At 41.5% G+C, this 12,049-nt stretch overlaps 1 protein-coding gene across 3 annotated transcripts in view; it reads left to right on the top strand.

Annotated features, from left to right (window-relative positions):
* Window positions 1–12,049, top strand: part of LOC125458626 (sodium- and chloride-dependent neutral and basic amino acid transporter B(0+)-like) — a 53,650-nt gene that overhangs the window by 22,802 nt on the left and 18,799 nt on the right. For all 3 annotated transcript variants that reach the window (XM_059651514.1, XM_059651515.1, XM_059651513.1), the window contains exons 5-9: window positions 1,971–2,109; window positions 3,168–3,300; window positions 4,680–4,820; window positions 7,291–7,519; window positions 9,672–9,797. In XM_059651514.1, the coding sequence (XP_059507497.1) occupies window positions 1,971–2,109; window positions 3,168–3,300; window positions 4,680–4,820; window positions 7,291–7,519; window positions 9,672–9,797 (768 nt within the window). The remainder of the gene's footprint in view (window positions 1–1,970; window positions 2,110–3,167; window positions 3,301–4,679; window positions 4,821–7,290; window positions 7,520–9,671; window positions 9,798–12,049) is intronic.

Raw genomic sequence — 12,049 nt, 5'->3', positions numbered from 1 at the left:
TATTGATTTGCAAGAGATTAGTATTAGTAAAAGGCTAGTACTGGAGAAATTAATGGGACTGAAAATGATTGAAACCCCAGGGGCCTAATAATTCACATCCCAGGGTACTAAAGGAGATGGCCATGGAAATAATGAATGTGTGGGTTGTCATCTTCCAAAACTCTGCTAATTCTGGAACAATTCTGGCAAATCAAAAGGTGGAAAACCTAATCCAACTATTTAAAAAGGAAGGAGAGAGAAAACTGGGATTTACAGACTGCTTAGCCTGTCATCAGTTATAGGGACAAAGTTGGGATCTATCATAAAGTATACGATAATAGGACTCTTAGAAAATATCTATGGACGTATACAAAGTCCACCCAGATTTCTGAAAGGAAAGTTAGTTTGCCAAACCTGTCAGGGTTTTGGGAACAAAACTCATTGATAACAGAGAACCAATGCAAGTGGTATATTTGTATTTACCAAAAGATCTCTACAAAGTCCCACGTAAAAGTTAATGCACGTGGGATGAGAGGCAATGCGTCCTAGTAGATTGAGAATTAGCACTTGAGAAACCAGGAAGCATTAAATGGGGCATTTTTAGAGTGGAAGGTGATGAGTGATGTACATATAACATATATCAACAATTTGGATGAAGAAATCGAATGTAATATTTTCAAGTTTGCTGATGTTGGCTAGAGAGGCTTCAGTGCAATTTAGACACGTTGAGTGAGTGAGCAAATGCATGGTAGATGCAATATAATGTAGATAAGTGTGAAATTGTTTGCTTCAGTAGGAAAGACAGAATGTTATTTAAATGGTGATAGATTGGGAGATGTGGTTATATGAAGGGACCTGGATGTCCTTGTACATTACTTGCTGAAAGCAATAAGCAGTTAGGAAGACAAATGGTACTTTGCCCGTCATTGCGAAAGGACTTGAGTACAGGAATAAGAATGGTTTACTACACATGAAACATGCACTTTTAGACTCCTTACCTGAGACAGGGTATCCCTGCCATAGAGGGAGTGCACTGCAGATTCACTAAGCTGATTCCTGGGGTATGAACTTTGTCATATGAATTGAAATTGAGTTGACAGGGCATGTACTCTCTTGAATTCAGAAGAATGAAAGGCCATATCACTAATGCATGTACAATTCAGACAGGACTGGGCAGATTGGATCCAGGGATGATGTACCCCCTGGCTCAGGAGCCTCATACTCTGAGTTCTTGGTAGGCCATCTCAGACTGATATAAGAGAAAGTCCTTCACTTATAAGATAATAAACCTGTGGACGGCATGTCACTGAACTGATTTTTAGAACCAAGGCTTGTGGGGTGAGAGTGGGAACATGGCATTGAGATGGTGCATTATCCATAATCATACTGAATGTTAGATTGGGCTAGATGGGCCAAGTGGCTGACTGCTGTTCCTTGGCTTGCGTTTCTATCATATGTTGTCACAAGTCTGAAATATGATATATTAAATAGGACTGTGCATTATAATTGAGTCCTGTTACAACTGTGTAACATTAAGTTAAATATCAGATGGGGCTAAAGGACTATGTTGTATTTTGGTTCTGTGTTACTACAACATCATGTCAATTCTCTGAGAATTCTACTGATGTTTCCACAGAAGTTAATTGAAACGATCAGAACCGCTCAATGGGAATTCTGCCAGCACAGTGTGTTTCTTTTAATATTGAGTTTCATAATGTCAATAGCTCGCTGGAGCAACCCTGTAATTTAATATCTAAATTAGGATAGTGGAAATCTATTTTTTGTATGTCAAATAAAACCATCAGTACGCAGAGAATGGCAGTGCTGAACTGTGCTCTGTGTGAGGTATAGAGATTGTATCTATTTGTCTGACTCATTTATAACAACCTGGCTGGTTTTCATCGGAGTGAGCCAATGACCTTGATATCACTGGCAATAACTGCATTGTTTCCGGTGAACTGCAATTCTAAAACACGTTCCAAATTTTCTAGATCCGCTCTGCAATCTCACTCAGGATGATGGATATTTTGAAATCATTAATACAACGTGGCTGCAGGCAAACAATGAAACTTGTCCAAATGGATCAGAAATCTCCGTTCCTCACCAGGGTCCAAGTGAGCAGTACTGGGAGTGAGTACATTGCTGCAAGGAGCTGCATCTATAACTTACACAGTTGGGCCAATAACTCCTCTTGGGGTGGTTAATTGGTGAATGACCTGTTTAATGAGACAAAAGCCATTTGATTTTGGTACAGCTATTATTTACATCATATTCCTGTTTATTTTCTAACATCACAACAGGGGACCTTCATTAGCTAACAGCTCCCTGCCTTCTAACACTGCAGGTCTATGTTAACAACATTTATACAGTGCAACATTTATTGAACATTTCTATTTACTAATCAAAGAAAGGATTCATCATGAGAATTGGTTCCAATTATCTCTGTTTTAATTAAATACAGTGTTGAACATAACCCATAGTTCTGGGAACTGAATTGAGAACAGGTACTGTGCTTAATATTTGTAAAAACTTCTGCACAGCAGCAATCATCAGATTGTTGCTTCACTTGAACGTTATTAGCATCTGGACAATGCTCTGCATTTCTTGCTAGGTCTTCTGAGCCCAGCTTCTCCACAAACGTGGAGCATAGCATCTCTCAAACAGCCACATCGTGGTGCTGCAGCACTGGGGGTAAACTGACCATGTTGCCTTTTAATTGCGTTAGCTGCTGTCAGGTACATTTAAGTTCCAATGTGAATGCTCATGTTTTGCTGTTTGGGTGAGTACATGAATGAGTGAGTATGTAGACTGGATAAATGGATAGATGTGTAGGGTTAGAGGTGGGTGACGCCGCAGGGACCAAGTGCACTCCTTGGCTCTATGTCTGGTATGTGAAGATCTGGACTAAAATAAGAAAAACAATGAAGCATAGCTAGGAATGCCTTCAAATCCAATCAGCCCTGCAGGGAATTTGATCTGCTCTCCCTGTTTAACTTTGTTATTCAAATCAGTAAAAATGGAGAGCAAAATCATAGAAGTATCAAATTTTATCCCAACATTTTCCAAAATTCAATTTCCAAAAGTAGTTCTGACTCTGATTTAAGATAGATGCCATTTAATACTATCTGCATTCTATCTAACAGTGCCTGTGTCATACCAAAGATGATTTTTGTCATTCTTTTCTTCAGCAAAGTGGCTTTACGTCGGACTAGTTCAATAGACGAGACGGGGTTGATGGTTTGGTATTTAGCCCTCTGCCTGTTTCTGGCCTGCCTGATAATTGGAACTGCATTATCCAAAGGGATCAAATCTTCCGGAAAGGTAAAATGCCTAGTGAAGAAACTGGATAGAATCTTGTCGTAAAGGACAGATTGTTGCAACAGTAAAACTAGAACATCACATCCATTGGTTAACCCATTGCACAAGTGATGTTAGAAATGACTGGGGAGAGTGGAAAGGATGCTTGCACTCTTGTGTGATTGGGAAATGGGATCATTGCTGGCCTGGACCATTGTGTCCATTGCAGGTGTTTACCCTCTGTCCCCAGTACTGTTACTTAACACTGCCTGTCTCTCCTTGTTCTCCTTCTACTTTCCCAATGACAGTGGTGACTAGCCATAGCCATACACCCATCAACTCCTTCCTGTTATCTAGATGTCAAACCCTCCAGACATTCCAATTCTAGAAATGGCCATTGTTCACATTTGATTGACCTGCAGGTCTGAAAAGCTGGACTTAGGAAGTCTCACCCTGATCCAGTTCCTGGCTGGGCGGCGGTAAACCCAACTTGGCCTTCCCTGCAGCGCAGAGGCTGCTACACCCCCTGACAGCCACACAAGAGGGTCAGACCAAAAAAGACTGCAGATGCAGTAATCGAAGGTAGACGAATAGGAGGCTGGAAAAACACAGCAAGCCAGTCAGCATCTGGAGGAAAGGAGTGGTCAATGTTTTGAATATTACCCTTCTTCAGGAGTGGCAAAAGAGACAGACTGGTTGCCTTTTACATGCAAAACTCCGGCTTAAAAAGTCTACTTTGCACTGCCTCAGTGTCATTTCCTGTTATCTAATGCTTGTGTGAAAAAGCGTTTTGCCTCTTGAATTATTAAAGATGGCAAATAAAGACACACATCTTGTTGCTGTGAAAGGGGAGATTCATAATTCAGACTGAGGGAGATCGGAAGAGGATTTACAAATCTTTCTCTTGTTGGGGGTGGGGGAATATGGTGTGGTGGAAGGATCAGCAGCAAATTTGCGAAATCCCTGTAGATGTGTCCTTAGTTTGAAGGGCTTCAGTGACTGGTGCAGGGTCTCTGGGGTCATTCCCTATAACTCTGGAAGTCTGGACAGTACTGGGTGAAGTGTGTGAGAAGATGAAGGTTAGATTATGGGCATTTTTTTGTCTGAAATCAGAGTTGTCCGGGAAATGGGAATGAGAAAGAAAGCTGAGGTGTACATGTAAGGATTTAAACATGTTCATCACTATCTATTCCATTTCAATGTTTAAATTTTGCTGAATAGGAAACATAAATAATTCAGAGGTGCTGTTTAAATGTAGCCCAATGTTAAATATAGACTTTGCACAGTTATTATTCTGTCAAATGCCTTTTGGATCATTCACTACATTATTATTTTGCCATCCAATGCTGTCAATAAGATACCAGAAATAAAGGGAAATCTAACATATTATTCTCCACATTCAGGTGGTTTATTTCACTGTCACGTTCCCTTATGTAGTTCTGACTGCACTCCTGATCCGTGGGATTACTCTGGAGGGAGCCCACAAAGGAATTGAATTCTACATTGGAAAACAGTCAGATTTCTCTAGACTGGCTGATGCTGAGGTAAATACAACAGATTAATGCATATAATTTATTTGTAAATTTCTGACAAGGAGATTCAGTTTCCTAATTATTTATCTCCACAGTGTTTGAGGCAACCAATCCATTAAAGATCTGAGTATTGCTTTAGATCTGTTGTTTACTTATTGGTCAGTTTTAAGTCGATCATTTTTGGTCCAGGGAACTGAGAGAAAGTTACACTTCATTGTCTGGGATAAGACTGAGCTGTTCATTCATTGTATTTGGCTTCTAGGCTCTAGAAGATGGAAAGGATTAAAATGAAATAAGATACAATGGGATAGAACTGAATCAGCAGCTTGATGGTAGAAGGTGGGATTGGGCAAGATGGGAATAGAAATGATACCACATGTTCATGATGTGCACTGCCAGCATTGCTTTTGCTTTTTCATAGCTGAGTGTTGCTGAAAAGAAATGTTGAAGCTTTTCGCCTTACATATAATCAGGACAGAATTTCAAGAATACCAAATCTCAAAGGGAGCAGCAATTTATACTAGAAGATGCGGATTGGCTGGCAAGTTGACTCTTATTCTGAAACATGTTGCCATGGAGAATGGATGCAAAAGTTATCTGCCAATCTTTTATTTAAACTCAAACCAATCAAATCAACTCTGCATGGCCAAAGTGTTGCCATGGGGAATGCATCATCACTGAAACTTTTATTTCATCACCATGGAAGAAATGCACAAAGATTTTTGACTTCCTAAAAACATACACTAGCGCATTCCCCATTGCATTGTTTTCATCATTTGTAGTTGTTTGGTTCAAACTTGAATAGAATCTGGATAGTTAATTGTTCACTGTTACTTTCTTTGTGGTATTGTTTCCACTGAACAAAGTGCACTTGCCAACCAATAAGCATCCTCTTCTTCGGCAATATAACTTGATGTTTTCTTTTGAGATTTGACATTCTTGCAATTTTATAATGACTGTACATGAAAAGCTTTAACAATGTGGCTTTTTCATCTTAAATATTAATCTTTTGTATGACTAAAAGACTGCATTTATAGTCAGTCATATAGTATGGAAACCTATTCATTGGTCCAACTGATCTATGTCGGCCAAACTCCTCAAACTAAACCAGCCCCACTTATTTGCATTTGACCTATATTCCTCTCAACCTTCCCTATTCATGTACCTGTCCAAATGTCTTTTCAATATTGTAACTGTATCTACATCTACCACTTCCTCTGAATCATTCCACATACAAACTACCCTCTGTAAAAGGAAAAAAAAGCTGTCCACGGCCCAGTCCCTTTTAAATTTTTCTCTTCTTTGAACTCCCCCACTGTAAGGAAAACACCTTTGCTATTTACCTTATCTCTGCCCTTCACAATGTTGTAAGCTTCTTTAAGGTTACCCATCATTGGGGAGGCAATGGGCTAGTGGTATTGCCTCTGGACTGCTAATCCAGAGACCTGGGTAACGTTCTGGGGACCTGGGTTTGAATCCATAGCAGATGGCGGAATTTGAATTCAATAAAATATCAGGAATTGAGGATCTAATGGTAGCCATGAATGCATTGCTGGTTGTCGGGGGTTTGGGAGTGGGGTATGTTGTGTGGGGAGAAAACCCACCTGGTGCACTGATGTCCTTTGGGAAAGAAACTGCCATCTTACCTGGCCTGGCCTACATGTGTCTCTAGAACCACAGCAATGTGGTTGACTCTGAACTGCACTCTGGGAAATTGGGGATGTGCAATAAATGCTGACTAGCCAGGGGCGTCCTCATCCTGTTGATGAATAGAAAAAAAAATCAACCTCATACGTTCCAGTGAAAACAGTCCCAGCCATCTATATATCTCACATCCTTTGGTTCTGCCAACATCTTGTTAAATCCTTTCTGAACTGTCCAACTTAAAAATATCCTTCCTGTAGCAGGACGACCTGAACTGTATGCAATACTCCAAAAATGGCCTCCTCCCAACTCGTATACGCGTTGGGCTGAGCAATGAGGGGAAGCATGCTAAATGCCTTTTAACAACCCTTTCTACTTGTGAAGCATATTTCACAGAATTATGTACCTGATCCCCTAAGTCTCTTTTTGACAGCACTATCTGGGGCATTACCATTAACTGTATAAGCCCTGCCCTTGTTTGTCTTGCCAAAATGCAATCCCTCACATTTATCCAAATTAAACCCCATCTGTCTCTCCTCAGCCCATTGGCCCAATTGATCAAGATCCCTTTATAAATTTAGATTACCTCCTTCAATGTCCACTATATCACCAATTTTGATGGATTCCACAAAATTACTATCCATGCCATTTAATGCTTCTTTCTAAATGGCTGCCTGGAACAAGTCAAACAATGTGAATTTCAGTTAAAAATATCTAGCAACCCTAGTCTGAGTGTCATTTAATTTCAACCCAGTAATACATAAGAAAATGTGCAAAAGCTGGGCAAGGTGTTTGTTCAAATCTCTCATTGCCACTAATTCTCACTTCTTTTTACCAGGTCTGGAAAGATGCTGCCGTACAGATTTTTTATTCTACATCAATCAGTTGGGGGGGTTTAATAACACATTCATCCTACAACAAGTTCCACAACAACTGCTGTAGAGATACCATCATTGTCTGCATTGTTAATTCTGCTACAAGCATATTTTCCGGCTTTGCCATCTTCTCCATCCTTGGCCACATGGCTCATCTACAAGATAAACCCGTTTCAGACGTTTCACGGTCAGGTATTTGCATGGATAAATTTACTGTATTCTTGTATTTTATTGAGAAAAAGACACACTTTGTTGAAGCTGTAATTCCCGCCTCCTTAAACTGTCTCCCACCTATCCACTCCTCCCACCTCAAGCCCCACCCCCATCTCCTACCTACTAGCCTCGCCCTGCCTCCCTGGACTGACCTATACCCTCCCTAACTCCCCAGTTACTCTCACCTTTACTGGCTCCACCCCCGCCTCTTTGACCTGTCTGCCCCCTCTCCACCTATCTTCTCCTTTATCCATCTTGTATCTGCCTCCCCCTCTCTCCTGATTTCCCCTCCCCCATTTCTGAAGAAGAGCCTACACCCGAAACATAAGCATTCCTGCTCCTCTGCTGCTTGGCCTGCTGTGTTCATCCAGCTCTACACCTTTTTTGACAGTATTCACTCTAGAAAATGACAATGTTGTCGAGGAGAATGCTGAGATACAGGCTACTAGACGAGGTGGGATTGAGGTTCACAAGGAAGAGGTATTAGAAATCCTACAGAGGGTGAAGATAGATAGGTACCCTGGGCCGAATGGGATTTATCCTAGGATCCTCTGGGAAGCCAGGGAGGAGATTGCCGAGCCTTTGGCATTGATCTTTAACTTGTCATTGTCTACAGGAATAGTGCCAGACGACTGGAGGATAGCAAATGTGGTTCCCCTGTTCAAGAAGGGGAGTAGAGACAACCCTGGTAATTATAGACCAGTGAGCCTTACCTCAGTTGTTGGTAAAGTGTTAGAAAAGGTTATAAGGGATAGGATTTATAATCATCTGGAAAAGAATAAATTGATTAGGGATAGTCAGCACGGTTTTGTGAAGGGAAGGTCATGCTCACAAACCTTATTGAGTTCTTTGAGAAGGTGACCAAACAGGTTGATGAGAGTAAACCGGTTGATGTGGTGTATATGGATTTCAGCAAGGCATTCGATAAGGTTCCCCACAATAGGCTATTGTACAAAATGCGGAGGAATAGAACTATAGGGGATTTCGCAGTTTGGATCGGAAATTGGCTTGCTGCAAGAAGACAGAGGGTGGTAGTTGATGGGAAATGTTCATCCTGGAGACCAGTTACTAGTGGTGTACCGCAAGGGTCGGTGTTGGGTCCACTGCTGTTTGTCATTTTTATAAATGACCTGGATGAGGGCATAGAAGGATGGGTTAGTAAATTTGCAGACGACACTACAGTCGGTGGAGTTGTGGATAGTTACGAAGGATGCTGTAGGTTGCAGAGAGAGATAGATAAGCTGCAGAGCTGGGCAGAGATGTGGCAAATGGAGTTTAATGCAGACAAGTGTGAGGTGACGCACTTTGGTAGGAGTAACCGGAAGGCAAAGTACTGGGCTAATGGTAAGATTCTTAATGGTGTAGATGAGCAGAGAGATCTCAGTGTCCATGTACACAGATCCTTGAAAGTTGCCACCCAGGTTGACAGGGCTGTTAAGAAGGCATACAGTGTTTTAGCTTTTATTAACAGAGGGATCGAGTTCGGAACCAAGAGATTATGCTGCAGCTGTACAAAACTCTGGCGTGGCCGCACTTGGAGTATTGCATACAGTTCAGGTCACCGCATTATAAGAAGGACATGGAAGCTTTGGAAAGGGTGCAGAGGAGATTTACTAGGCTGCTGCCTGATATGGAGGGAAGGTCTTATGAGGAAAGGCTGGGGGACTTGAGGCTGTTTTCATTAGAGAGAAGAAGGTTGAGAGGTGACTTAATTGAGACATATAAAATAATCAGAGGGTTAGATAGGGTGGATAGGGAGATCCTTTTTCCTAGGATGGTGACGGCGAGCACAAGGGGGCATAGCTTTAAACTGTGGGGTGAAAGATATAGGACAGATGTCAGAGGTAGTTTCTTTACTCAGAGAGTAGTAAGGGAATGGAACGCTTTGCCTGCAATGGTAGTAGATTCGCCAACTTTAAGTACATTTAAGTCATCATTGGACAAGCATATGGACGTACATGGAATAGTGTAGGTTAGATGGGCTTGAGATCGGTATGACAGGTCGGCACAACATCGAGGGCTGAAGGGCCTGTACTGTGCTGTAATGTTCTATGTTCTATGTTCTCTGTTGTTATCTCAGATTCTCCAGCATCGGCAGTTCCCACTATCTCTCAATTCTTCTACCCTGTAGGTTTTGGATTGGCTTTCATTGTCTACCCAGAGGCTCTTGCCCATTTGCCGTGGGCACCTTTATGGTCCATATTATTTTTCTTCATGCTGGTCACTCTGGGAGTTGATACTCTGATTGCAAGTTTTGGTAAGTGACATAGTACTTTATTGAACTCTTGTTAACTTTTTTGTTAATAAAAGGAAGTTCTGTGAATTGAGAAACAGGATTGTGCCTGATTTGAGCACCATTCCAGTGCTGCCTGTCATGTACATGTCTAAAAGGGTCAATTCCAGCACCATAGGAAATTAGTCTCCAAGTCAGTTCATTTATTACCAGTTTAACATTGGCTGCACCTGTATAGATACCAAGGGAGCTTGCCAATCCTGGGAGAATGGAAAATAGCTGAGAGCAGAAAGTAGTGCAATCCTGCATCTGCAGTTTCCCCATTAAGGGTCATTTAAAAAAGTTCAAATTTATTTCTATGAAATAGCCACTGGCTGCCCCTGTAACAAACACTAATTGATTTCTAAACATCCACAAATATTGCTGCAGTCTGTTTGAAGTCATCAAACGGCATCACATTGCTGTTTGAGGCCTCATTTACACAATCACCTAGTAAAAACTGCCAATGCTGGAGCCTGAGATAACACAGTGTGGAGCTGGAGGAACACAGCAGGCCAGGCGGCATCAGAGGAACAGGAAAGCTGACGTTTTGGGTCAGGAGCCCTCTTCAATGGATCTGTGGTTTCCTCATCAGAGATTATAGGCACTGTCAGATGAGGTCCTGAACACCTAACTAGGACTGTTGGCCAAGTTGAGTACAAAATACAATCGGCCATGTTGATCCATAGCATGTACATTCAATTACTCGATGTTCAACGAACATTGCAGCTAGAATTTTCCGCACCATAATGTCTCTGACTTATTACAAGGTTGAAGAATAATTGTTTATGATGTTTGTGATTATTGTTTCTTTCATGGAATTCTATACCCATGATGTTATAAATAGTTTAACCAGTAATGTGTTACCGTACAATCTGGAAGATTTTGTGTTGTTTGTGTCTCAATCAGAGCAGTCTCTGTTGGGAGTCTATGGGTTGAATTCGGACTTTTTTTCTTTTCCTATATATTGTCACTGCATTTTACCTATATATATCACTGGTATCAAATCTCCTATTCATCCTTTCAGAATTGATGACTTCTGAGGTATCTCCATACTCAGCAATTCCAATCCAAACAGTGGAGCTTTCAGATTCTGATTGCATGGCAGAAGTAGCCAATCAGCTCATTCCAGTTCAATGGTGCCAGTGCAAGCTTGTTTAGCAACTGTCATCTAACCTAATCCCATTGAGAATCTCACTCCATAGGTGTAAATTTCCTGGTCCCACCGAGGAAAATTTGGAGTGGGTCTGGGTATGAAATGAGGAACTCACTTTTCAGAGGGTCTTTGACTGATCATGCCTCCTGATTAGATTAGATTCCCTACAGTGTGGAAACAGGCCCTTTGGCCCAACAAGTCCACACCACTCTTTGCAGCATCCCACCCAGACCCATCCCCCTATAACCCAGAAACACCCCTGAACACTATAGGCATTTTAGCATGGCCAATCCACCTAGCCTGCACATCTTTGGACTGTGGGAGGAAACCGGAGCACCCAGAGGAAACCCACGCAGACACGGGGAGAATGGACAAATTCCACACAGGCAGTTACCCGAGGCTGGAATCGAAACCGGGTCCCTGGCGCTGTGAGGCTGCAGTGCTACCCACTGAGCCACCGTGCCACCCCTGTTCTTGCCAGAGGTATAGTTAACCTGCCTTACTGACAGTGGTGGGTGACTTATTAACAAAAATTACATTTCTATAGGAGCTGCTGCTGGATAACCTAATTGCCTATTGCACATGTCCTTTTAAACTTTGTCCTTTCTGACTATTGAACAAATTTCCTTTTTCACTGACCCTCAATCACTTTCTTCAACAATCATTCACAACGAAAGAAACTCTAATTTCACTGACCTTCAGTCTTTCATTGAAAATTCTGTTAACGTTTCCATGTTAACAACCACTGCTGCAATGTTTCACAATTTATCTGTTACTGTTTTGAAATTTGCCTTTAGATCTCCATGTTGTTCCTATTCTTGTGAGCAAGGTTCCAAATTTTCTAGCCTTTCTTCATAATCTTAGGCCTTGAACTTCAGGATCTGATTGATCTTCTCTATACCATATTTCATTGGCACCACTATCTTACTGACAGTGGGATTGCTGCAACACATTTTCCAGTTGTGGCCTCACCAATGTCCTTAAACAATTCAATATCACTTCTTACTTGTATTCCAAACTCCAGTGTGAATGCCCAGAATAATTCATATGGCCATTTGAACCAGTACTACCACCTTTGGTC

This window comes from Stegostoma tigrinum, chromosome 15 (assembly GCF_030684315.1).
Source record: "Stegostoma tigrinum isolate sSteTig4 chromosome 15, sSteTig4.hap1, whole genome shotgun sequence".
NCBI classification, from domain to species: Eukaryota; Metazoa; Chordata; class Chondrichthyes; order Orectolobiformes; family Stegostomatidae; genus Stegostoma; species Stegostoma tigrinum.
The sequence above is the reverse complement of the archived record's forward strand: the minus strand, read 5'-3'. Positions and strand labels throughout refer to the sequence as shown.